The 25,605-nt window shown below is 49.3% G+C and overlaps 1 protein-coding gene across 2 annotated transcripts in view; it reads left to right on the top strand.

Annotated features, from left to right (window-relative positions):
• Positions 1 to 22,941, top strand: part of SMG5 (SMG5 nonsense mediated mRNA decay factor) — a 29,726-nt gene extending 6,785 nt beyond the window's left edge. The window contains exons 2-22 of one of the 2 annotated variants that reach the window (XM_054182544.1): positions 132 to 230; positions 747 to 870; positions 1,536 to 1,692; positions 4,742 to 4,831; positions 6,186 to 6,275; positions 7,169 to 7,247; positions 7,841 to 7,966; positions 8,422 to 8,490; positions 10,475 to 10,683; positions 10,820 to 10,957; positions 11,987 to 12,688; positions 14,521 to 14,690; positions 14,967 to 15,042; positions 15,800 to 15,975; positions 17,085 to 17,243; positions 17,463 to 17,522; positions 18,345 to 18,504; positions 18,890 to 18,980; positions 19,632 to 19,706; positions 20,047 to 20,185; positions 20,568 to 22,941. In XM_054182544.1, the coding sequence (XP_054038519.1) occupies positions 132 to 230; positions 747 to 870; positions 1,536 to 1,692; positions 4,742 to 4,831; positions 6,186 to 6,275; positions 7,169 to 7,247; positions 7,841 to 7,966; positions 8,422 to 8,490; positions 10,475 to 10,683; positions 10,820 to 10,957; positions 11,987 to 12,688; positions 14,521 to 14,690; positions 14,967 to 15,042; positions 15,800 to 15,975; positions 17,085 to 17,243; positions 17,463 to 17,522; positions 18,345 to 18,504; positions 18,890 to 18,980; positions 19,632 to 19,706; positions 20,047 to 20,185; positions 20,568 to 20,651 (3,073 nt within the window). In that variant the 3' untranslated portion in view covers positions 20,652 to 22,941. Of the gene's footprint in view, positions 1 to 131; positions 231 to 746; positions 871 to 1,535; positions 1,693 to 4,741; positions 4,832 to 6,185; positions 6,276 to 7,168; positions 7,248 to 7,840; positions 7,967 to 8,421; positions 8,491 to 10,474; positions 10,684 to 10,819; positions 10,958 to 11,986; positions 12,689 to 14,520; positions 14,691 to 14,966; positions 15,043 to 15,799; positions 15,976 to 17,084; positions 17,244 to 17,445; positions 17,523 to 18,344; positions 18,505 to 18,889; positions 18,981 to 19,631; positions 19,707 to 20,046; positions 20,186 to 20,567 lie in introns of those variants that run through there. The other variant, XM_054182545.1, reaches the window with a different exon arrangement.
• Positions 22,942 to 25,605: the final 2,664 nt, after the last annotated feature.

Genomic DNA, 25,605 nt, shown 5'->3' with positions numbered 1-25,605 from the left:
GTGGTATAGCGCGGCTTGCTAATAATGGAGTTAACTAGGCTGGTACGGTTCTGTGCAGACATCCCAGATCTCACGGAATGATCCCAGATAACCTGCTCTTCTGAAACTCTTCTTGCTGTGTTACCTTGCAGAGCAGTGGTAGAGGCCGTTCATCGTTTGGATCTCATCCTTGGCAATAAGGCAGCGTATCAAGAAGTGTTCAAGCCGGAGAACATCAGCTTGAGGAACAAGTAAGTTGGGCAGGCCCTTAGTTGTTTTAGATTTAGATTAGGTTTAGGAAGAAACTCTTTGCTGTGAGGGCGGTGAGCCCCTGGCCCAGGTTGCCCAGAGAAGCTGTGGCTGCCCCATCCCTGGAGGGGTTCAAGGCCAGGTCGGACGGGGCTTGGAGCAACCTTTAAAAAACTGCGTGGTGAAGAAACTTCTTATATGTGTGTGAAATCTTTTATCAGGTTTAGAGGGTGCCTGGCAGGGATGATTTTCTTACTAATTTTTGAAGCTGTCGAGACAATTCTTGATATTACTGTGCAATTTAGAAAGTTACTGATGGCTGGCTGAGCCAAGGTAACTGGTTAGGTGTATGGCTTTTCCAGATGCTCTTGTGTGGGAGTGACACAAGCTGTACTGTCACCAGATGGCCTAGCTCATCCATCATAATGAATTCAGATTTTCCTCTTCCATGCTTATGTAGTGGCAGCTGTATTTGTAGCTGCTGTAGCTAAATGTGAATTCTCTGCTGTCTGTCGCAGGCTGCGGGAGCTGTGTGTGAAGCTGATGTTCTTGCATCCAGTGGATTACGGAAGAAAAGCAGAAGAACTGCTCTGGAGAAAAGTTTACTATGAAGTTATCCAGCTCATTAAAACAAATAAAAAGGCAGGTATCTGTGGCTCTGGCATGAGAAAGTCTCTGGCTGTGCAATGGGTGAGACCAAGTTAAAAGCTTCATTTGCTTGGAGAAGTTGTGGTCTGAACACAGGGCGGGAAGCCAGGCGCTCCTGAATTTTAATTGTGGAGCTGCCATACACTTTTTGTCTAGCTGTGGGCAGGTAAGCTTTAATGATCTGCTGAGAGTGCTGCCGTTGCAGAGGATATTTCAACATAATTTGCTTAATTTGTGTTTTCCCATCTTCAGTAGACATACAGCTCCGTGTAGAACAGTGGTCTTAAGAGGCTTTTTCCGTGCTGATTGTTTTTGCTGGACTTGATTCCTGGAAAATACTCACAGCATTCACACTTGTATTTTCTAATGCCGTGAACTCTCTCCTGGTGATCTGGTTGTGTGAATGTATTTAAGGTGTTCTAACCAGACACCTTGATTTTATTTATTTGTTGTAGCAGCAAGTGTTCCTCCTTCTTGATGTTGACCCTTAGTCAATACCACTTGGGTACAACATTGTTGAGCAAGAGGAGGTACAGAACTGCAAAACCAGTTACAGCTGAGCTCCCCACTATCTGGCTTCATACTTGGTGTAACTTGGGTGGGCAGCCTGAAATGTTATCCAGACTGCATTAACATATTCTCATTTTTCTTCCCTCCAGCACATTCACAGCCGTAGCACTCTGGAGTGCGCGTACCGGACTCACTTAGTTGCTGGCATAGGATTTTACCAGCACCTTCTCCTCTACATCCAGTCTCACTATCAGCTGGAGCTGCAGTGCTGTATTGACTGGACGCACGTAACAGACCCTCTCATAGGTTAGTGCTTGGCGTGTTGGTCTCATGGGCAAGGCCCGAATCCCCGAACAGGTGGCATCCCCTTGTGCTAGTCCATCTTTGTTCCGGCATTCAAGGGATTATCTTTTTTTTTTTTTCCTGATTAGCTGTTTAGAACAGACTGTCTGTCCTGCTTTCTTTTCCATGGCACTGTGTTGTTGTATGGTTTTTTGTTTGGTTTTTTTTTTTTTTAAATACTAAAGTGGGGAAGAAAGAAGGGTTTCTAACAGGAAGAAAAAGCTGTTAGAAAGTTCTTTAGTATGTGTTTGGTGATGGCAGATTTTTATGGAAAATTGAAAAGCACTTTTGGCTGTACAGGATGTTTTTAAAAGCTTAATTAAAGCAGACAAATGGGCTATCGGGGGAATAGGCTCTTGAAATCAACAGATTTTTGTCAGGACATCCTATTCACTAGGTGTAAGATATTGTTCCTCTTCTTGGTGCCCCTTCTATCTGTGCTCCTTTCACGTGCTTCCTAGTTGTACTGTGTGTAGCTTTGAAACTGCTGTTGACTCTTGGATTGAGAACATGAGGAAGCTGCTGTAACACAGTAAGGTATGTTAGCTGTCTCGCGTAACTGCCTCTCTGTGCCCGTAGATGCAGGGTAATTTGAGGTATCTCACCTATTAGGGAGGAAAGAATAAGAGTGTTCACAGCCTGAAACAGCTCAAGGCTGCACGTGCGTTCACATCCTCGATTACCTTGTAATAGTTTGTTCACATTTGCTCGTGGATTGTGCTCAGTGGCCTAAAGCCACGTGTTTCTGTTTGGGTGGGTCCAGGTGAGAAATGGAACCTCTGTATGTTTTGTGACCTGTATTAGCAAGGGTTTAATTGACATTCTTAAAGCTGGCGGGTTGGGGGACAGCAGAAACAGGCATAGAAGAAGTTAGTGTGTCTGGAGCAATAGAATGTTTTAGTTGCTGGTATCCTATTCTTAGTTCTGGGAGATGATTGTATCATGATTGGCTTTGAGATGTCTGTTTAAAAGGCAGATGTCCCTGGCAACTGTTGCTTTGAGAAATGTGTCTCAGTACCGCAGAATTAATAAATTCTCAAAATGCACATTCCAGATGGGTTTGTACCCTGTGGTGCGTGATTGCATTTGGAAGGCTCCCCTTATTCAGGTTTCTTAATGTCTTTAGGCTCTTTAATTAAAAGGATGCAGCAGGTCAGTACGTAACTGGATAACAGAGATGTAACCTTGCATATCAGGAAAAGATCTGGGTGCAACTTGGTGGTTATAATTGGGAGCAAGAGGATTTAAAGCAAAAAAGAAAGGGAGGGTAGGTCCGGTCCACAGATTTGAAGGCCAGAATTTGTATAACGTAACTCATGCAGTGCCTGTTAGCAAGTGGGAGCTGTTCCTCACTGGTCGCTTAAGAGTGGAAGTGAAATCTGGAGGCTTTTAAACTAAGCCAGGAGGGAAGCGGCTCGGACAGCAGGCTGAACGGGTCTTAAAGATCTTCCTTGGGAATTCCTGCTTGAGGGAATTTTCTCTTCCAGAAGGTGGGAGCCCTTGGCAACAGGGAGACCGAACCTAGACTGAATCCAGGGTACTGGTCTGCCCAGTGGCAGTAAATGCCCTCTGGAGAGGAAGCGCGGACGCGGCAGCCTTTGCTTCCCGATCTCTGGCTGAGCCACGACCCGCTGGCCCGGGAGAAAGTGCTGATGGGGAGGTGGGAAGCACAGTCTTGCCAGCAGCAGCCCCTCCCAGGAGCTGAGTCATGTTTGATGGCATAAGTTAGTTCAGGTCATCTGGCTGCAGCCTTCCCCTGTTGCTTTCGACACTTTCCACTGTCTGAAGTGCTTTTTTCTTTTTTTTTTTTTTTTTTTTTAAAGTTCAGTATAGAATAGAATAGACTATTTCAGTTAGAAGGGACCTCCAACAATCATCTAGTCCAACTGCCCAACCAATTCAGGGCTGGCCAAAAGTTAAAGCATGTTATTAAGGGCATTGTCCAAATGCCTCTTAAACGCTGACAGCCTTGGGGCATCGACCACCTCTCTAGGAAGCCTGTTCCAGTGTTTGACCCACCCTCTTGGGAAAGAAATGCTTCCTCATGTCCAGTCTAAACCTCCCTTGACGCAGCTTTGAACCATTCCCAGGCAGCCTATCACTGGATCCCAGGGAGAAGAGATCAGTCCTTTTCTCCCCACGTCCCCTTCTCAGGAACTTGCAGGGAGCGGTGAGGTCGCCCCTCAGCCTCCTTTTTTCCAGACTAGGCAAGGCCGAAGTCCTCAGCTGCTCCTCACGGGACATTCCTTCCAGCCCTTTCACCAGCTTGTTGCCCTCCTCTGGACGAAGGCAGTTCTTCCTAACTGACGGCAGCCGCCCTGCCTACAGCACAGATTTGCTGTCCTCATTTTGCCTTGTTTTCCTTCTCTTCCTCCCTTTTTGGTCGGCCAGCCCTAAATCTAGATCTCAGTCTTGAGACAATGAGTCTGTTTCCATCTTCGGTGTCGGGGAGGGTACGTCTGCATCGTACGCTACTGCCAGGTGCGAGTGTGCTCAGACTTTGTTCTGGCTTCCAGGGATTTGCTCCGGCTCCCATCCGAAGGCCTCATTAGCCATGCTAACAAAATCAGCCTCTCAACAGGCCTTATGAGCTTGTGCTCAATGCTGCGTTAACACGATCACATGGCGTATAGAGAGGAATTGGCCTTTGTCCCCTTGTCTGAGTGCAAATGGAGCCAGCTCTCGGTGGCATACCTTGTAGGCAAAGTCTGAGTGACAGTCACTTCAGTGACTTTGACATGCACTGCCCCTGACCAGCAGGGAACTGAAGAGGGAGTGGGTGAACATCAGTGTCTCCATGTATTCTCTACATTTATTTTCCGCATTTTGACAATGAGAGCGAAGCGGTGCTGGTCAGATGCCACAGACGGCAGCCAACAGTGTGGTCTGACCTTGTGGTCTTTGTTTTCATCCGGTGAAATGTTGGGTGTCTCGGGCAGAGGCATGAGCTGCTCCTCTGTCTTTCCAGCCGCCTGTACCCAACGGTGTATGTGATTTCGTATTTCTCGTGTAGGCTGCAAGAAACCTGTGTCTGCATCGGAGAAGGAGATGGAGTGGGCACAGATGGCATGTCACAGATGTCTGGTTTATCTGGGAGATCTAGGTAAGGACAGCGTCGTCTTTCAGGGCAGCCTTTAATACATCAAAAAGTTGGTGCCTGTACAGTGCTGAGTCCGTCGTCGTTAGTCACCAGCTGTAGTTATTTGCAGACACTTGTTTCCCTCTGACACGTTTGTGTAAGCTGAAATCCTTGTGGATAACCGAACGGCTACAAATTGCAGAAGCTTTGTTTTTGGACAAGTAGGTGAGGATTTTGCTATTGCTAAACAGCCGTATCCGTGGCTGTGTACGAATGGAAGCCCTTGCTTTTATTTACGTTGTTTGGCCAGCGTGAAGGAAACGCAGAGTGGGCTGACTTCTCACTTCAGACTGGCTCTAAGGTTGCCTTACGGAGCCACCGTCATCAGCACAAGTGTGACTGAGAATCAGATTTATTAAGCAGTGTTGTGAATCAATCCGGAGTGGTAGGCCGCTGCAAAGCCCCGGGTTCTTTGTCATTGTGTCTGGCTGCATGTCATCCTTTTTATAGCAGACGTGTCTATCCCACAGTCACGACCTCCTGAAGTGTGTGGTAAGTGTGTCAGCTTCTTGCTTGATTGTGAACATGTGGGAGCGAAGGCAGTGAGAAAACATGTAACTGTGTGAAAAACAGCTATTTGAAGTGTGGCACGGGTAAATGTGCTTGACACGCAGCAGCCTTCAAGCTCTTGAAAGCTGTTTGGCATTTTATCGTTGCACATGAATCAGCCTAAAAATGGCATTGCAAATAAATGTCTTATGGGGGTAGTAAGAATGACTTACTTGACTGGTGGGAGAGAAATGCGCTTGCCTCTTCACAGTGCTTTCACCTAAGGTTTCCAAAACTGCTGTCAAAAAATAATATAATAAATTAGTAAAGTCCAGTCTGACCACAGCCAGGTATTTTTATATATATATATATATATATATATATATATATACACATGTCAGCTGACATGCTTTAGATTCCACACTCTGCTGTAGTAGAATATAGCCTGTTTGAGGTACCGGGAAATGGAGCACAACTCTGAGTTATTTCCAGGATAAATGAATCGGCACTTAACACTTGGAGCACAAGAACATCTTCCTTTTGCTTACGTGCTGCCGCAAGTGTCGAGGGATATCCCCTTTGCTTGAAGTGGCAGGGGTTGTGATGTGCGGAATAGCGCGGTTAAAATAAAAGCCCTTCAGACGGGCCTGGCAAACCCTGTACGTTCCTGTGTTTTGCCAAGAGCGGTTCTTTGATGGATTTGTTGACTTGGCCAGTATTTCTCGTTTTGTGGTGTTGTTAATCTGTAGGGAAGCTGTGCTTCTCTGCAGGAGGGAAGAGAAGACGCTGCCTTCTGGTTTGTGATGGGCAACGTGTGGTTTTCTTTCAGCTCGCTATCAGAATGAACTGGCAGGTGTGGACACAGAGCTGCTGGCTGAGCGGTTTTACTATCAAGCCCTTTCTGTTGCACCACAAATTGGTGAGTGAGTTACCGTGAATTTTCAGTTGTTACAATCGTGTTGCCGCAACCTCAAAACAATACCGTGTGATACTGCGCTGGTCAGATTTGTATCCTGCTGCTGGGAGAGGAGTGGTTTTATCCTCTGGTCAAAATTACTTCCTTTTTTGAGAATCTCTCTCTTGCTGGCAAGCCAAAGAGAGGAGTTAACAGCAAAGGTGCCCTTCCCGAATGACCTCAACTTTTACCCATCTGATAAGCTCTCAGCAGTTCAGGCTTCCATGAATGTGGTAACGTTGTGCTTGTCTGGCGAAGGGAAGATCCAGCTGTCCGTTGCCAGAAGCGGAGCATTATTGGTCACCTCCCTCTTTTTACCCCTGCAAAAAAATCTCACATGCTGCTTTCTCCTTCAGGTGCGACTACCTTATGAAAACACGCCCTGGCGAGAGTCGAGGGCCTGTCTTAGCTTAAGAAGTGTTTGTACTGTCTTTGCAGAGTTCTCACTGAGTTGTTTGACGGGCTGATCCCAAACACCAATAAACAACAAAAAATTATGTACCCCAGTGGGCTGGAATAGAACTCTTAAATGCTGATAAGATGACGTCTGTGTCAAGAGGAATACAGAGTCAAGGCTGTGGCATTATTCATACAGAGGAGGCGCATTGTTTGCTCTGCTTTCTCATGTAGATAACTGGCAGGAAGGTGGGGAGGGTCTAAAAGCACTATAAAACAGGGAAAAAAAAGCTGGGTGGTGAAGGGATCGAGTAGCTCAGACTCTGTGCTGCAGCTCTACTACTCTTTGTGTCTCCTGGCTTCCCTCCTGTGTGGAAATGTAGTGAGAGGGGAAGGATCTGCTTTCTGGCAGGGCTGTTGGAGAGTTGTGAGTTAATTGCGTTGCCCCTCTCTCATGGCAGGCATGCCCTTTAACCAGCTGGGGACGCTGGCAGGGAGCAAGTACTACAACGTGGAAGCTACCTACTGCTACTTACGCTGGTGAGTGTCTGTGGGGATTGTGGCTTCCTGCACAGAGAACCAGTGCGCTGTGGTTGCTGGTGCCACGCTCTTTTCTCCTTTACTTTGGACTTGTGACTGTTTTCAGCAGACGAGTTCCAGGGGAGGGGGAAGAGAGATGGAGTTATTTCACCCTTGAGCAGGACTGGTAATAAGAGCGAGCCTCGGTCAAACCAAACCGTCGTGCTGGTCGCTAAAATACATGTGCAGGGCTGCGCTTGGAGGGCAGGGTTTCACCTGAGACCCTGTGCTACAGAGCCGGGTTTGAAGGGGAGTGGAGGTGCTGAGTGAGGCACCCCGCACAGTGAGGTGGGTGGAATTCAGTTATCGGAGAATGGCCTCAAGGCACATATTTGAAAAGGTGTGTAAACATTGCAGATGGAGCTGTGGTACAGCTTGAAGTGGGGTTTGCAGACATCAGTGGGAGTTAAGTAGCCCAGCGTGTTCAAACAAAAGCATTAGGTACCTGTCTTCATACTTAGAAAACTGAATAACTTTCTAGTGAATTAAAGCCATAAAATGTGAGCAACCTTGTGGCAAAGTAACTTTTGATGTGGTGTATTTTGGTACCTCAGTATCCAGTCTGAAGTGTCCTTTGAAGGTGCCTATGGGAACCTGAAGCGGCTGTACGACAAAGCAGCCAAAATGTATCACCAGCTGAAGAAATGTGAAACCAGGAAGTTGTCTCCAAGCAAGAAACGGTAAGAGGGAAGAGAAAAGGAGAGGGATGCAGGCTGGGGGTTTGCAGTGCCACCAGCGTCATCCTCTGGGTTGAGAGTAGTGTCTTTCTGGGAAGTGGGAACTGGTAGATGGCTGATGCAAGTCAGTGACTGTTCCCAGAATTTTGAGAGCCCCAATCTAGGTCCCATTCTCGATCTCTCGGGTGATAATTTCAGGAGAAAAGCTAAATGCTGGCTAGGTGTGGAGTTTGAGCTCAGAGATTTTCTCACTCTCCCCTGGAGCTGGTGACTGTTCTTGAGGGTTGAGGCGTATTGGTGGAAGTTAGAAGTGTATACGCTGTCTTTTTTTCTCCAGTTTCACCAGAATGTAGTTTTCAGTTGAGACCCGCTTTACCTATTAATAACGCTCTCTTAGTCTAGTCCCTCTCTGTGACGGCGGTACCTGCTTTACAGTGTTTTCTTCTCAATCTTTTTAGAGGCAAAGACATTAAGAGGTTGCTGGTGAGCTTTATGTACCTGCAGAGTCTTTTGCAGCCAAAGAGCAGGTAAGGTTACGGCAGATATATCTTCTATTGATAACTCACAGTAGCAGGCATTCAGAATTGGAAGAGACTGTTCCCTGTAGAATAACGGTGCCTGTGCTGAGGCTTTCTGCCAAAAGGTCCAAGACTTTAGTCTTCTAACCTTGCAGGGAGAGTGAAAAAGATTATCTTCCAAGGGAGGCTGAAATACCAAAAGGTTAAATACAACTTTGTATTTATGTAAAAGGGTTAAATACAGCCCTTTAAATACAAAGGGTTAAATGCAACTCTGGCTAAATCAAGCCAGTAGCTGAGTGAATGTTGAATTCCTGAGCCTCACAGCTCATCTCTGTGCTATACTGTGCCTTTGGTGTTTTCTTGCCATGCTCACTCATCAAATGCTTTTTCCTGGCAAGCACTGGATTTAGGCTGATGGGACAGTCACTGTCTGTACGTGTGCGGGGCTGTTCACCGCATTTGGAAATGCGTAACCAAATACCTCGTTCAAAGAAACAGATAGCGTAACCTGGGCATGCTTTGCACAGCTGTGTGATTTTATTTTTTTTTTTTCTTGGCTTTTCTCTGTCTCTGCCGGGAGGTTTTCAGATGGTTGTAAATGAACCTCTTACTCCTTAAAATTGAGCAGGTGTTCCAAAGGGCTTGTACACAGGCTGCAGTAAAACTCATCATGGAATAGTTTAGGATGGAAGGGACCTTCTAGAGGTCCAGTCCTCTCCCAAAGTAAGGTCCACTGTGAAGGTAGATTCAAATGAGTTGGATCAGGTTGCTCCGAGCCTCATCCAGCTGAGTTTTGAATGTATTTAAGGACAGAGATTCCACACCTCTCTGGTCCCCCTTCCAGTGTTTGACCGCCTTCACTGTGGAATTTTTTTTTTTTTCCTTCCATCCAGTCTCATTTTCCTTTTCTGCAGCTTGTACCCATCACTTCCCTTCCTTTTGCTGTGCACCATTGAGAAGTCTTCCTCAGTGCCCTGTAACCACCTATTCGGCACCTGAAACCAGGAGATTATACCCGCAAAGCCTTCTCTCTTTCAGGCTGGACAAACTTGATTCTCTTTGCCTCTTCTCATACATCACATTCTCTGTTCCCCTTGACAGGTCCTCTGCTGGAGTAAGTCCAGTTTGTCAGTGCCTTTTTGTTTGGTTGGGTTTTGTTGTTTTTTCATACCGGGGACCCCAAGACTGGATGCAGTACTCCAGATGCCATCTTGCGAGTGCCGAATAGAGAGGGATAATCATTTTCCTCAGCCTGCCGGCTGTGCCCTTGCTAATGCAGCCCAGTATGGGATCAGCTTTCAAATACTGACTTACGCCAGAGTGGAACTTCAAGACTCACTTAATATCTGCTTAACACATATTTAGTGCATAAGAAAATTGGAAATTACTTCAGTTTCCCAAGCATGTTGCCCCCTGAAAAGGATTTGCTAGATGTTTTGCAGACGGGTTTATTTTCTAACCAGGAGACTCCCATAGCCCGTTATATTGAATACTGTGGGTGCTTCCTCTGAGGTAGCTAATAGCTCCAGAGGATTTTAGAATATTCTTACAGGGCTGCAAGTTAGAGCCAGGGGAGGAGGAAAATTTGAGTCCGCAGTTCGTGTGCTGCAATGTCATCCTTTAACTGAGCAGCGGATCCAAAACTTTTGCTGCCGTTAGCATGGAAGCGCCCTGTATATCTTAGTGACTATTGCCAGAGCTCCCAGGGAAGTCGTCATATATTTTTTTTTTTGGTGACCCATCTGTTTGCAGTGAGGTGCTCTCGTTATCGTTTGTCTTTAATTTAGCAGCTTTGGAGAGGAAAACATAATCTGATTCATCTCACTTGCTTCCCGTAGCTGTTGTTCCCCGCAGTATATTCACTGGTGCTTCATCCTGTCTAGTGCTAAAGAATCGCCTAACTGCCAGTTTTGGTTCAGTTTCCATGCAGACATTGCCAGGAGCTTGAGTCTTGAATAATAATTCGTGTTTATTTTTGCCTCTTGTTAAGTTCTCTGGATTCTGAGCTGACATCTCTCTGCCAGTCTGTGCTGGAGGATTTCAACCTGTGCTTGTTCTACCTGCCCTCTCCTCCTAATCTGAGCTCAACTAGTGAAGATGAAGAAGAGTATGAGAGTGGCTACTCCTTCCTTCCCGATCTCCTGATCTTTCGCATGGTGATCATCTGCCTTATGAGTGTTCACAGCCTCAAGAGGGCAGGTAAGCAGTGCTTTATTCAGAAATTTAGTAATTAACATTCAGCAGTCCAGTTAGGCTGAAGATGTTGTCTCAACTGGCGTACGTGTTTTGGGCTAGTGGTCAGTCTCCTCCAGCTCATTACGCTGTCTTGTTGCAGGTTCAAAGCAGTACAGCGCAGCCATCGCTTTCACGCTGGCCCTCTTCTCTCACCTGATAAATCACGTCAATATTCGCCTCCAAGCAGAGCTGGAAGAAGGGGAAAACCCAGTCCCAGCCTTTCAGAGCGATGGCACAGGTAAGAGAACTGAGGCAGTTGCCTGCTTATAGGGCTGGCTTTTACTTTTCTTTCCTAAATCTCCTGGGCATGGGTTTTGGAGTGTAGTGTCTGAGTGGTGCTAATTAGAGACATCTTGGTCTTTGATTGGCGGGCTGAAATCCCCAAAGATGGGTAATCTGCCTCCACTTAGACGTTCTCTGTGAGTATCAGAATCATCACAGGATGAAAATGTTGCTTTCCTTGTTGTGAGGAGTTATCTTTCTGTATCTCTTGGCAGCTCATTTGTCATCTGTTTACCGCAATCTGTGCTCTTTATTTTCTGTCTCTCTATTTGCTGTTATTTACTGGACTCTTTTCTCCTCCACTGAGGGGATGATCTCAGGTGAAACACCTGGGCAGGGCAGTGTCTAAGGGAGACAGGCTCTGCTCAGCACACCTCACCTCTGCTCAGACAAAACCACATCTTTAGTTTCTGGGGGATCCTGTTGAGCAGAGAATCTTTCCCCGGCAAACAGTCAATTTGTAATATTTCACAGAATGCAAGACTAGGGTTTTCCTGGTCAAAAGCAACAGTGAATGGGTTTTGAAGCTGTCGGGGTGACATAGTGCTGCTGGAAAGGCTGTGAGCATGTTGGTCAAGGAAGGGATTAGGTCAACGCAGCCCAGTCACAGGGTGGAGTGGTTGGTTTAATCAAGCTGAGTGGCACGTGTCCTCGCCCTGCTTGGTGTGGTGGAGAAAGCTGGGGAAAAGATTCAAGATTCAACTGTATTTTATGCTGGTCGAGCGGCATTCAGCACTGAGGCTGCCTGATAACGGAGCAGCACAGCTTGGGCAGTAGGAATCCAGGTTTCCTAAGTCGTTCTGGGCTCCTTTTAGAAAGTGAGTCATTCTTCTGGGGTTGCCATTGCTTGTTCTCTGGTTGAAGACACTAATAGAAGTGATGGCTGAAATTTGCACTACTGGTTCCCCAGGCTCAGGGCTGGCAAGCAGTTTGTGTGACGCATCGGGACTTTCTTAACTTGTGGTCTCATTTTAAATGCCGGCAGATGACCAGGAGCCGCGGGAGCCATTGAACTCGATCGAGAAGGAAGCCGACGCTGACTTGGCCAATCATCAGCCCAGCGAGGAACAGCGTAAGAATGACTGCAAGAAAAGCAAGAAATACTCCCGCCTCTCCTGTTTGCGCCGCCGCCGCCACCCCCAGAAGGTGGATGAGAGCGACCTGAGCGAGGGCTTTGACTCTGACTCCAGCCAGGGCTCCATAAAGGGCAGCGATGGCTCAGAAAGTGGCTCAGAGAAGAGTGACGAGGAAGCAGAAGCTGCTTTTGATGTGGAGACGGACTCTGACATGAACAGCCAAGAATCTCGGTCCGACTTAGAGGACATGGAGGATGAGCCGGGTGAGGAGGGAGGCGGCCGAGGCAAAAGTGGGCCCAAAGAGGCCTTAAAAAACTGTGTGGATGGCAGTGGGCTTGGGGACTCCAACAGCCCAAGCATCTCTAAAATTGAGGCTCCGGATCCCGGAGTCAATGGGCCGACTTCCGTGAGCACTAATGACGCGAGCATAGCCAGTAATCTCCAGGCCATGTCCACCCAGCTGTTTCAGACCAAACGCTGCTTTCGCTTGGCTCCCACTTTCAGCAACATCCTTCTGAAACCGAACAGTGACCCGCCTGTCTTGAAGGATGGACTAGAAAGCAAGCCATGTGTCAATGGGGATCTGGAGAAGCCCAGCTTGGCAGAGCAAGGTAAGCATCAGCGACCTCTCTCAAAAGCTCTGTGTAGAAAACTGTGAGCTGTAGCAGTCCGTCCGCTAAAATCCACCTCTTCTCATGGTGCAAGTTCTCCTTCAGCCAGGTTTGGAGGAGCAGGTTGCCCAAGTACCTGGTAGTTCTTAGGTTGGGTGTTTCCTGAAGGAGGAGCTTTACTCTTACAGCCTGACATCCAGGAATATGTGCACAGAACAAACACCTGCAGCCAGCCAGGGTTGTCTGTTGTTCTGCTCAACAGGCTAAACACTGAGCAGCTTTGATAATACAGAGGATAATTCCAGCAGGTATTAAAATTTTGGATTATCTTCCTTTTTTCCTATGTGGAATCTCTGTAATCAGACACTTCCTATTGCTTCTGGAGGTGGATGGTGCAGATGCTGTCCAGGAAGTTCTCCACGAGATGTCAGGCTGTCAAGTCTGCAAAACTCATAGGAGATTTCTGTAAGATGTGATCTAGGTGCATGCGAGAGGAGTTGAGGGCCTCTTTCCCTGACCCTCCCAACGCTGCCTCGCTGAGTGCTCGGGGCTGAACCAGCCTGCAGATGCACAGCAGGTGGAGCTGCGATGTCTCTACACAACTTACCCAGCTGAGTAATGTTCTGGGAAAAATCAGCTTGAAAGGGAGATCTGATGCACTACAGGGAGTTGTTTGTATTTCACATAAAACCACATGGGCCTGTTTGGTCTTGTTTGTCATTCCTCCCAGCTTCCCTGGAGCAAGGAAACATTTTTGCATCGTGCTGCCAAATTCAATGGGCCTGAAGCACTGGCAAGATTCAGGCTTTGCCTGGGCCAGGATTTGAAGGGGGAGTATTAGATCATGTTAATGTTTACTGGCTCCCGGCATTGCTTCATAGCCACTTGAAAGAGATCAGGGTAAAGGAAGAAACGAACGATTTTTGGTCTGTTTAACATTTTCCTTCAATGGGTTACCCAGATGTTTCAGCTCCAGGAACGTATTTGAATAGTGTGGCCATGATACCTTTATAGCTGTAGAAAATGAGAGGTTGAATGAGCCAGGTTGAATGAATTAACCCATGTGCTTTTTAGCTTTGAGCTCTCCTTGCCTCAGCTGTGCTGTTTCAAAACTCGAGCTATTTAACGGTCTTAACACTCTATCGGGGATGGTTTCTGAATAAATTACTTCCTCCCTTTTGATTCTGAGGGCTTATTGAATGATAATTGCTCCGCTAATAGGCAGAAATGACTGTGCAATTAAAATAAGGGACTGTAGCAAAATGCATCGTTGATTCCCAGCTTGCTGCTACCTTGACCTCGGGTCACTCGTGTAGCTCGTGGGCAGTTTCATTGGCTTTGAAATCCTCAGGCTTTGAGATCCTCAGGTCTGTAGAATTACAAGATTGCAAAGCGTATTCAATATTTAAAATCACCTGGGCCCTGGCTTGTACAATAGCCCTGCTGTTTTCTTCTCTTGCATAGCCCGAAGTTTGGTGCGTGTTGACCTAAACAGCGATCGCTGGCTCTGTTCTCTGCAGGAAATGAGTGCCGGCACGTGCTGCTTCTCCCTGCTCTGTTAGTGAGCGTCTCAGGGGCTGCTGCAGGGGTTAAGGTGTTTGTCAGACTTTCACAAGGGAAATTTTAGCAATGTTCTCCCAGTGAAGAAAACGAAACAGTGATACGCTCTTATCAGCAGCCCAGGGGACAGAGAACTGGTTTTGTGAGGGTGTGTGGAGGCACCAAGAAGTTCAACTCAACTCTTGCCAACCCAGCGCTGTTCTCGTACCAGCAGGGCTTGGCTTCTCAAGGGGTTTAATGCCTGCCATCCTGCTTTTCCCTTCATCTTCCAGATGACGTGTCTGACTCTGAGGAAAGCATTTCAAGTAACAAATCCTGCAGGAATGAGCGATCCCTTCAGGAGAAGCTAGAGATCGTGACCAATGAAGGGCTGCTTCTCACTGTCAAGGTGTTTCTGGACTGGCTGAGGACAAACACGGACCTCATCATCATGTGTGCTCAGGTGGGAGCTCTGCTTTGAGTTCAGTCCAAGACTGCGTCTGTTCTGTTCCTCCGGGCTGGGATGCTCGGGGCATATTGAAGCCACTGTCCCAGTCCTGGACAGAGGTGATGTTAAATACCCCGCCAGCTGAATTAAGGTAGTCTTGACCTGTAGTGAAGTTTACTCTTCATAAAGTGTTCTGAGGTCTGTGAAAGATGCTGGAAAGCCCAAGCGGCCTGGTTATTGCATACATCTGTCTTGACGTTTTCTGTGGCCTTTTGTGTTCTGTTCCTGCAGAGCTCTCAGAGCCTGTGGAACAGGCTGTCTGTGCTCCTGAACCTTCTGCCTTCTGCTGCAGACCTGCAGGAATCAGGTACTGGAGAAGGAAGTGGCAATGTAATGTTTCAGCAAGCCTAGTCATCAGGGATTTCCATGGTGTGTGGTAGATCCCGGGGTGAGAGATTTGCCAGCGGCAGTTTGCTTATAGGCACAACGGGAAGCGACATCATGCATGTGTTGTTTTCGCGTTTAAATGCTATTCCGGTTAAATACTGTGCCATAGACTTTAGCTCTATTAATCCATTATATATGGTTGACAATATACCAAAACACTTGCGTGACGTCCTTGCGTGGCCAATGTGGTTGGAATTAACTGTCAAGACCGTAAGTAAGAGTACGATTCTGAGGACGGGGAGAGCATCTGTCGTTCATCTCAGTGGCCAGTCCAGCCCAAACCACGACACGTGGCAATCGTGGAAACTAGTTTTGAAGCTCCAGATGCTCGTGATGTGCCGTGTAGCTCAGCCTAAAGATCCCCGTGGTTCTTGAGAAGCATAGTTTGAACCAAATTGTTTGTCTGTTGGAAGGAATGGGAAAGCTAACCCTCCAAACTACAGTTTTTCTGAAGTGGTGTGTCTCAGCAGGTTGTTTGGGATGGTTACTCTTTATGTTGTGGGTGGCCTTTTTGTTCCTCCTTCAACACATGCTCACAGTACACGTGTAATTTAAAACCTCTGCCCTTGATCATTACAGATTTTGTGCCTTAAAGCAGTTTTCCTCTTTGTCCCCACATCAGTTTTTTTTTTTTTAAGCCGCCATATATTGCTGTGCTTCCCCTCCATCCTCTCCAGGGCTGGCCCTGTGTAATGAAGTCAAGGACATTCTGAGTGGTGCTGAGCTCCCAGACCTGAAAGCCAACTTGCTGCTCCCAGAAGACGTGGCCCTGCGAAATCTTCCCCCTCTGAAAAATGCACACAAGAAGTTTAACTTTGAGCAAGACCGGCCCATTTTCTCAGCAGTTGAGGAGGTGAGTCAGGGTAAACCCTGAATCTCGGCACGAGCTGCGTTTTACTTTGTGGAGGTGCAGCCTTTTCGCTGTGCGGATGAAGATCTAGTTCTTTCTTGCCAAAAAAGACCTCAAACTGATTCAAACTTCTGAGTCTGAGTTACTGGTGGTTGCTGCAATCACCTGTCTATCCAAAAATCAGTGCTCAAAAAATTGCCTTGCCTTCCTCTCCCTGTCAGAGTCGTTGTGAAAGGAAGCAGAGTCACACGTTGACAGCTGTGCTGGATGAAGTCTCCTGACCTCCCTGTCTGGGCAGAAGAGGGAATTTGGGGAGGAGCTGCAGGGATTGGGGGAATTAAGGGAATTTGGTTGGAGCCGCAGGATACTTCCTGCGATCCTTCTCTAGTAAGTGCAAAAGTCAGTGAAATCTCACTTGGTGTGGCACTCTGTGCTCTCGCAGTGCACTTCTGTCTCTTTTCCCCAGCACAAAGGGCCAAGGTGATCGTTTCTGGGTAGTGGAGGTGTGCAGAAAAATGCAACTGTTCTTCTCCGGTCTTGCCTTGCTAGACCAGTCTGCTCCCTTTGGAGTGGGGAATAATACATTAACATCTTCTGCCTTGATTTGAGGGCACCGCTCTGCTGCGTGACGTGGGACACGTGTTTGTGAAATCGCAGTCCAGCCAGCTGAGGTCTTGCATGGCATCTCGTGCTGCCGGGGCAGCCGGAGCAAAGTGCAGCAATCCCACGTCAGCTCACCTTTTGCTGCCTTTGCTCAGTAGCCCAGCCAAGAGTAATGCCTGCCCCAAAATCAGATCTAGGTTGTTGTATTATTTGATTGCTTTTCCCAGCACTGAGGGCTTGAGCAGAGATTTGTGGGGGAGAACTTGCTGATGTTTTCTGGACTCGGGGAAGCCCAGACTGCAAGCACTTCTCCGGTTTCTGGCCAACTGTAGGCTTTCCTGCAGCCCTCTCCTGTGGTTTCTGTCTTCAGAAGCACGTTTCCATCAGAAATGTTTCCTTTGGATTTTTTTTTTAATAGCTTTTTCCGAAAGCGCGAGCTGCAGGGTCAGAGCTGGCTACAGCCCCCGTGGGGAGACGTGGCTGGTGATTGCCTGTCTGCTTCTTTGCAGTCTATTGTTCGGATTTGCTGCATTCGGAGCTTCGGCCACTTCATTACCCACTTGCAAGGCAGCATCCTGCAGTTCAACTCGGAGCTTGGGATCTTCATCAGCATAGCACAGTCGGAGCAAGACAACTTGCTGCACCAGGCGCAAGCCCAGTTTCACATGGTGAGTTGGCAGAGGCGGGCTAATTCTCTGTACTTGGCATAATTTCCTGTAGATTACCGTTAGATTGTAACTATAATCACAGTTCTTTGTTGCGAGACAAAAGTTTTGCTCCTTAAAGCTACTCATGTACCCTCTTTTCACCCTGTTTCTGGAAGCATGGGGTAATGTCAGCTTGTGTGTTTCCTGCTAACTGATATGGAAGTTTGTTTCTGTAACTAGGCTGCAGAGGAAGCGCGTCGGAACAGGCTGATGAGAGATATGGCTCAGCTTCGACTGCAGGTAGGAGATGCTGGTTCCAGCCTGAAAACTGGCAGGGTGGTGGCAGAAATATCTGAAACTGGGGAGGGAAGGGGCAGCTCTCTGCTCTCATTCTGCACAGAGGCAGTGTCTGTTCTGCAAAGACAGAACATCTCGAGTTGGAAGGGATCCATAAGGATCATGGAGTCCATCTCCCTGCTCGTCACGGGGCTACCTAAAACTGAACCCTGTGCCTACGAGTGTTGTCCAGACACTCCTTGAACTCTGCCAGGCTTGGTGCCGTGGCCGCTTCCCTGGGGAGCCTGTTCCAGTCACCGACCGCCTTGTCAGTGAAGAACCTTTTCCTAATGGCCAATCTGAACTTCCCCTGATGCAACTTCATTCCATGTCCTCGTGCCCTGTCGCTGCTCACCAGAGAGAGATCAGCGCCTCCCCGCTGCTGCCCGCCTTGAGGAAGGTGCGGGCTGCCATGAGGGCACCCCTCAGCCTTCTCTTCTCCAAGCTGAACAAGCCAAGTGACCTCAGCTGCTCCTCATAAATCTTCCCCTTGAGACCTTTCACCATCTTGGTCACCCTCCTCTGGACACCCTCTTAATAGTTTGGGGGTCGTCTTGTATTGAGGTGCCCAAACCAGCCCACAGTACCCGAGGCAGGGCCGCACCAGTGCAGTGTAGAGTGGGACAGTCACCTCCCTCTGACTTCCTAGTTGCCTCCAGCCCTCTGCTCCATGTGCTGGGAGGTTGCCAGGGCTCGATGGAGCTTTGCAGGGTGAGTCCTGCCTTGTTTGATGGTTTCTTTCAGCATAAATGTGAAACAAGTGTCTCTGCTTGTGTGTTTTTTCAGCTGGAGGTTTCTCAGCTGGAGGGAAGTCTCCAGCAGCCCAAAGCGCAGTCAGCCATGTCTCCTTATCTTGTCCCGGACACCCAGGCCCTCTGCCAGCACCTGGCTGTCGTCAAGCAGCTAGCCACCAGCGGGAGGTTCATAATCATCATCCCTCGAACAGGTATGGAGACTCCACCTCAAATCACTGAGCCTGCCTTCCCCTCATCCCCTCGCTAGAGGGCAAGCCCTGTGGGCCAAGGTGGTGCCTTTCTCGCCTGCTGCTGTTGTCCTTTACTTTGGCTGAAGCAGCTGAAAAACCATTTCCACGTGGCACTTTTGGGGTCTGTTTTGTGTGGCCCGTGCTTTGGAATCTAACGTAGTGTATCGACAAACAGCCCTGTTCACCCGCTGCCTCCTGTGGCAGCCACTGCTGCCGTGCATCACAGACGGTTCAGTTCGATGAGGAATTCTTGGCACATCTGGATTAGTTTGCAGAAGTATAGCTGTAACCCAGATGTTTTTCCTTCTCTCTTTTTTTTTTTCCTTTTTTTTTTTTTTCCTGTTAGTGATCGATGGCTTAGACTTCCTGAAAAAGGAGAACGCAGGTGCTCGGGACAGCATCCGCTATCTGGAGGCAGAATTTAAAAAGGGAAACAGGTGAGAGTGGTGTGATTTGTCCTTGCTTTTGGAATGGCTGTTATTTTGGGGTGGAAGATGATGTCGATGGGGGGAGTGGGCTGTGCATCCCTTGGAGCAGAGTGAGGAGTGGGCCAAGGGGAAGCCAGGCCTCGGGAATGCGCTTGGCAAGAGGGAAGGTGCCGAAGTAACAGATTTGGCAGCTGGTTCTCCACATGCGCTTGTAGCTGGTGCTCGGCCGTGAAATGTCGGTGCTTTTGAGAAGTGGAGGGAGTTGTGTCTCTATCGGTGTATGAAACTGAGCAGTACCTTGTGCTGATGCGCTGGGGGTGCTGGAAGAGCTGTACTGCGTTGTTGCCTGGGTTAGCCGTAGGAGGGCAAGGAGCTCTGCTTCTGTGAAGGCAAACTGCATCTTCAGGGCCTGTGTCGGGGCTGGTGGGCGTTGAAACACGTGTAATATTGTGAGCTGCGCCCAGTGATGGTGGGGAGATGGGAGGCGATCCGAGGGATTTCACGGGGGATGCCTTTGGCAGGCCTTTGGGTGTTACTTTGATTGATAAAAGGCAGCGTTGCAAAAGGGTCCTGCAGCACCTGGCAGACCTGCTGTAGAGCATTGACTTCAGCCTGTGGGATGGTCTCCGTGTGAGCTCAGTGACTCTCATCTTTCCTTAGGTACATCCGTTGCCAGAAAGATGTTGGGAAGAGCTTTGAGAGGCATAAATTGAAGAGACAAGATTTAGATGCCTGGTAAGATGACAGCATCTGGAGATGTCTGAGCCTGACTCCCAGCAGGCAGGTGGCTTTGGGGAGGGGTGTTAGCACTGGGACCCGTCATGCAGCTTGCTTGATTTGGTGTTCTGTGTGAGTAATTTTAAAATTCCCTAGAGAGTGTGTTAGAGCATTCGTCTCGCATAGCACCGAACACTTGGTGCGAAGAAGGGTCTCAGAAAAGCCCTCAAGAGGCAACAGAGAAACAGTCCTGCCTTCCGCGTGTCCTCCTGAGCATATATGAAACTGTTTGCACAAACAAGTGGTTTTCCCTCTGACTTTTCCCTTCTGTTTCTCTTTTCTTGCATCGATGTGGCAGGAATCTCTATAAAATACTGGACAGCTGCAAACAACTGACAGTGTCCCAGGGAAGCGGAGAAGACGACACCACAGGAATGGTCACCATCATCACGGGCTTTCAGCTGGAGGACCCAAGCACGTTCTCGGCGCCCATGCAGGTCAGCAGCTCTTTCTGCTTCCTAGCAAGATCAAAATCGGGTTGATTGGCAAGAGAATTCTTTCTTTTTTTTTTTTTCTAATGTTTTCTGCCTTGGGTAATAACTGTCCTGGATTTCCCAAATTTAGTTTAGAAGAAGTGGTTCCTATTTCCTTGAAAGGCCCCTTGATTTGTCATGCTTTTGTGGTGCAAAGTGTCCTGGGGGAGGTGGGAGAAGTAATTTGCACGTCTGTGCAGGTCTCTCCTGCCAGAGCAGCTTTGGCATGAAGGAGAATTGGGTCTTTTAGCCATGACAAACTGCCTGAGAATCTCCAAGTTGTAAAGGGCAGTCCTCTTGACAGGACAAGAAAAAAATACCCTGTTTTGTCTCTGTTTGTTTGCAGTCTGCCATCCAGGCAGCCGCCAATGCCAGCGTAGAAATAAAAAATGTTCTGGAGTTCTACAAGCAGTGGAAAGAGATGGGCTGATGATCAGAAAGGCATCGGGTTGGTGTACCTTTCTCTCCCCCTCTCGGAACGTGCAGCGTCTGAACGAAGGAAACAAAAATCCAGGCGACACTTAGACACGAAGAAGCAGCAGCAGCAACAATAACAAAAATACCTACCAAAAAAAAAAAACCAAAACAAAAAAAAAAAACCACAAAAAAAAAATTTTCCAATTTGGGCACGCACACAGACACCCTCCACCTGTATCCCGACCAGACGGCTGTACATCTCCGACGGCGCCAACTGCTCTGAGAAGAGAGAGGCACCTCGGCATGGCCGAGGCAGAGCTCTGCCCTTCTCCCAGTCGGCAGAGATGGGCGAGAGACGGGCAGTCATTCGTTCCCCCTCACTCCCCCCCGCCCAGAGCTTGCTCCGCCATCTGAAATGGGCAGGCGGCTTCTAAAGCGTGGACTTGACTTTAGTGAAACCAAACCAGCGCAGCAGAAATGGAGCCCTCCTAAGTTTGGGAAAGAAGATCCAAAGAGTGTTTAGCCCTTGTTTGGCAATCTGGTGACAGGAAAGCAGATATTCTTTTTTTTCTTTTTTTTTTTTCCCCCTCCCTCCTCCTTTGAATTAATTATTTTTCAAGGTTGTTTTTTTTTTTCCTTTTAATTCTTAGTTTTTATATATATAAATAATATTAAAAAAAAAAGAAAAAGTGGAGTTCCTCTGGGGTTCTGGATACTCTTCCAATGTCAGAGAGAAAAGGAAACAATTATGCTATTTAAAAGGGGGGGAAAGCTCTTAATATAATTTTTTTTTTTTTTTTTCTTTGAGCAAGCATATTTATTTCCTTTCCCTGTCGCCCACGGAGCAGGCTTAGTGCAAAGGGATGGCGGCCTGCAAGGAGAGAGCAGACTGAAGCGCACACCCTTGCTCTGCTTACAAGCTGCACACTTCATGAGCAACGCGACTGGCCGGGCTGCTCGAGGGAGGTGAAAAGGACTCTGCTCCTCCTTCCCCCGTCCCTCCCGCTTCCTTGATTCCAGCGTTAGACCTTGGAGAAAAGGAGCGGAGCCCGGCAGAGATGCTGGAAGAGAGAGAAGAACTGTGTGGGATTTAAACACCGATAAGGCTCAACCACTTGGCTTGAGTGCTGTGACGGAGCAGACATCTCCGAAGGACCCAATGCCTCTTCTTTTTTTTTTTTTTTCTTTTTTTTCCTTTTTATTTTCTTTTTTCCCTTTATTCTTTTTGCTCTCTAAATCTTGCAATGAGGTGTGGAGGAGGAAGGAGGATCTCAAAGCCATTATCTCTTCTGCTGGTTGTTCGGACGCACCACTGCTGCTATGCCGTGCTAGAGAGGGTGGCAGAACTTGAGTGTTTGTATCCCCCGTCCTCACGTCCCTCCAGGGCAGGCAGAGGCAGCGCGGTGACCGCCGCTGCCCAGGACTGAGCTCACAAACCGTTCAGCGCTTTTAGCATCCCAAAAAGAAGGGATGATGTTACCTGGACGGATGCTGGAAGAGCTAATTCCCCGTGTGACCTGCGAGGGACCTTTCAGACCTCCATCCTGACGGCATCTCAAGCAACCCGTGTCTGACGTCCTCCTGTCACACCCTGATGCTTGGAAATGAAGAAACGGGTTGCTCCCGGGACAGCAGAGCGGAGGGAAATAGGCTGAACGGCCTCTTTGTAGTTCATCTGCGTCAATGTACTCAAGAAACAGATGTCTCCATCCACATGAACTAACAGCAGCTATGCAAGTAAAAACCACTAGTCTTCTACATTTGTGTGTTTTTTTTTTTTTTTTTCACATGGGCCAGCCAGAAGCTGCTACAAAAGGGGCATGATATGGAAGGACAAGCAACATACTCCAATCTGTGCGGACTTCCTAGCATGATGCATTGTACTGGAGTGGCAGGATTTGTTTTCAGGTAAAAACTTAAAAAAAAAAAAAACAAACCCAACAAAACCCAACAGCACAAGTCCCAGAGGATTCATCGGTATTCCAGTTTCACTTCCTTTGCAGCATGCGGCCTCGTAGCACAGCAGAGAGAAATGCCGAGCGGGAAGTTCCAGCTCCATTCCGTGGGGGCTGAAGGGCAGGTGGGAGGGGGTGGAGGGGCAGGCTTTCCCTACAGGTCGTTCCTTTTGCAGCTTCTCCTGAAACTCGCGGTGCTTTTCTAGGCTAAGCCAAGGAAACAACACAAGCAGAACAGCAGCTCAAAGACTCTGGCTCATCTTGGGTGTTCTTAGAGATCTAAGATGGGCTGTGAAGCTCGTCAGTCACTCTTTCCTCCAGCGCTACCGGGGTTTTTCTTTGAAGCCATTTGTTTGTCTAGCTCATTATTTTTGTTTGATGGGGTGGAAAAAGAAAAGAGAGTCGCCTTGTGGGACATGTCCTTCAGTGTATGAGGCAGAGCGATGTGGATGGCAGAGTCACCTCCCCGCCTGCCCCTCCCTTGGCTCGGGGAGTGCTGCTGAGCTACGGTGAAATACGCTCCCCGTTCGCTGGAAGCCTGGCGCAGTGGGACGGGTGGCTGGTGGACTGTGCTTTCCCCCCCCGCTGCTTAAGAAAACCATCTGCCTCCTCGCTGCAAAGCACATCGGCAGGGTCTGCAGTCTGCAGCCGTCTTCTGGAGGGCTGCTCGAGCTGCAGCCGGGCTGCCTTTGCAGTCCTGAGAGGTTTATTGTCATTCCCTTGTGGCTGCATGGCGCAGAGCCTGCGCGCGGGGTTTATAGAGCGGAGAGCGGCGCTTGGCTGCCATCAAACCAGCGAGGAGCTGGAGGCGTCCCTCAGCTTCGCTCCGGGCCAGGTGTTCCCTTGGCCACAGCTGGATCTCGAGGGGGAGGAAAGAGCAATGCAAATAAAGCAGCAACCCAAAGGCACCGCCCGGCGCTCCCATCACGGCGCTCTCGGTTCCGTAGCTCCGGTTCCCGTAGCTCCGTGGTGCGGGGTGAGAGCCGGGAGCCCAGTGCTGTGGGCTCAGGGCAGCGGGTGCTGTCACTGGCAGCAAGGGCTCACAGTCGGGGGCAGAAACTGGGCTAACCCGGTCTCTCCGCGTCCCGAGTCAGCCCCAGGGCTTGTTTGGGCTGGATACAGAAGGCAGTTTAAGAAAAAAGTAAATAAACTTGACATTTCCGTAACGAGATGTTGCTGAGCTGCGGTGAGCCCGCCTAGGGGCCACACGGCGCCCTCGGAGGGCTTCTTCCTAAAAGGCAACAAAGCTGTTGCCTTACTGTCCTCGTCCCTCAGTAACTGCCCTGCTCTCCCGAGGCGTTGTTTTAGTGTTGCCCTGGAGCTTTGCACACCTGGAGAGGAGGAGAAGGCCCTGGCCCTTCACCAGGGACGCTTAACTGCCCAGTGGCATCATTCGGGACGTCGTACCTCTGGGCTGAGGGGGGAGGGACAGTGACCTTTTACAAAAAAAAAAAAAAGGCACCTGAAAGCTCCAGAACCTGCCACTAGGGTTGAGGACCTGATAATTTGGTTTCTGTTTTGGATGCATGTCCCCGGTCAGAGATAGGCCGAGCTGAAAGAACGGGAGACTTCAAAGCTCCGGAACAGCGTAGCTGCAAAGCGGCCTCAGGGAAGATGGCAAGCTGCGTCCTCCGGCAAGTGTTGCCTTCTAATGGAGGAGCAACTTGACGTCTTTAAGGTTGGGGTGAAAGAAGACACTTCTTAGCCCCAATCCCAGCACTTGCCGTGAGTGGGAGTCTCCTCCCTGGCTATAAATTGATACCCACCCGTTACGCCCCAGGCCCAGTTTGCCCCAGACGCGATTTGGTGCGTCCCTTCCAAATCCCAACCCAGAAGCCAAAAGCAGGAGCCCGGGCTCCCTGGCGGGTTGTGCTGGCGGCCGATGCTGAGCGGTTCTCCAGGGCTAAAGAAAAGGTGAAGGTCGGGGGGGAGGCTCTGCGTCTCCTGGCTTTCTGCTCCGCGCGGGGCTGGGGTGTCCCGCGAGCTCCCCGACGCGTTTCCATCCCAGCCCGAGAGCGAGCCCCAAACCGCCCTGCCGCGCTCCCGCCAGGCGCGAGCCGGGTGACGGCCAGCTCTGCTCCGCCGCTCGCCCAGACGGTGCTATTGCTGTCCCGGCTCAAAGCTTGCTGCCACCCGCTCCGAGCTCGTCCCGTTATCGCCCACAGTGCTGGGGAAGGAGAGCGAAAAGAAAAACAATCTTGTGGGCCGAAAGCAGTGTTTTTGACGTGTTTTTGTGTGTTTCTTGGTTTTGATTTTTTTTTTTTTTTTCCCCCTCTTCGTTACCACCATGTTGAGCCCTGTGGGGTGACCCCAGGCTGGGAGAGCGCGGGTTTGTGGTGGTTGAGGCTCGCTGGGTTTCCCGGGAGGGGGTGGCACAGGGGCTGTCCCCATCCCGTGCCGGGGTGGACGCGGTCCCTGGTGCTCCTTGGGCTTCTGCTCAGCGGTTTCACGGGCTGTGCCAAGCAGGCGCCTCCTTCTGCTCCCATCCTTGCCGGGCTGGATGCCGCCTGCAATGCCTTGGATTTGCGCTTTGCAACTTAGATTTGATTTTTTTGTTGTTTTTTTCTGTTTATTTCTTCCCCCCCCCCCCCCCCCCCTTCTTGATGTCTAGCAGAGCTAGCCGGTCTGGCTGGGGCAGAACACGGGGTGGGGACGACAGGGTGGCTGCGAGAATGGGGAAAGGCCGGAGGGTTGGCCCAGGGTCCCCGTATCGCAGGTCCCATCTCCGTCTGCTGGCGGGGAGAGGACCGTGGCTTGGTCCGAGGCGAGGGATGGTCACCTCTCCCTCCCTCCCTCCTCCTTTTGCACAAAAGCCGCCCAGCCCAGGGACGCGCGCGCGGATCGCTCTTGCTGGGGGAGCGAGGGGATGGCTGGTGGAGCCCAGCAGGGACGAGGGGGAGCGCGGGGGCTCTCACGGCATGTGTCTTGTCTGGGATCCAAACACATTGACTGGCTTAATAAAATACAAGATGTTTGTAGCTCTCGTTCTGTGGTGATTCCCAGCCCGGCCCC

The sequence above is a fragment of the Rissa tridactyla genome, chromosome 23 (assembly GCF_028500815.1).
Source record: "Rissa tridactyla isolate bRisTri1 chromosome 23, bRisTri1.patW.cur.20221130, whole genome shotgun sequence".
Taxonomy (NCBI): Eukaryota; Metazoa; Chordata; class Aves; order Charadriiformes; family Laridae; genus Rissa; species Rissa tridactyla.
The sequence above is the reverse complement of the archived record's forward strand: the minus strand, read 5'-3'. Positions and strand labels throughout refer to the sequence as shown.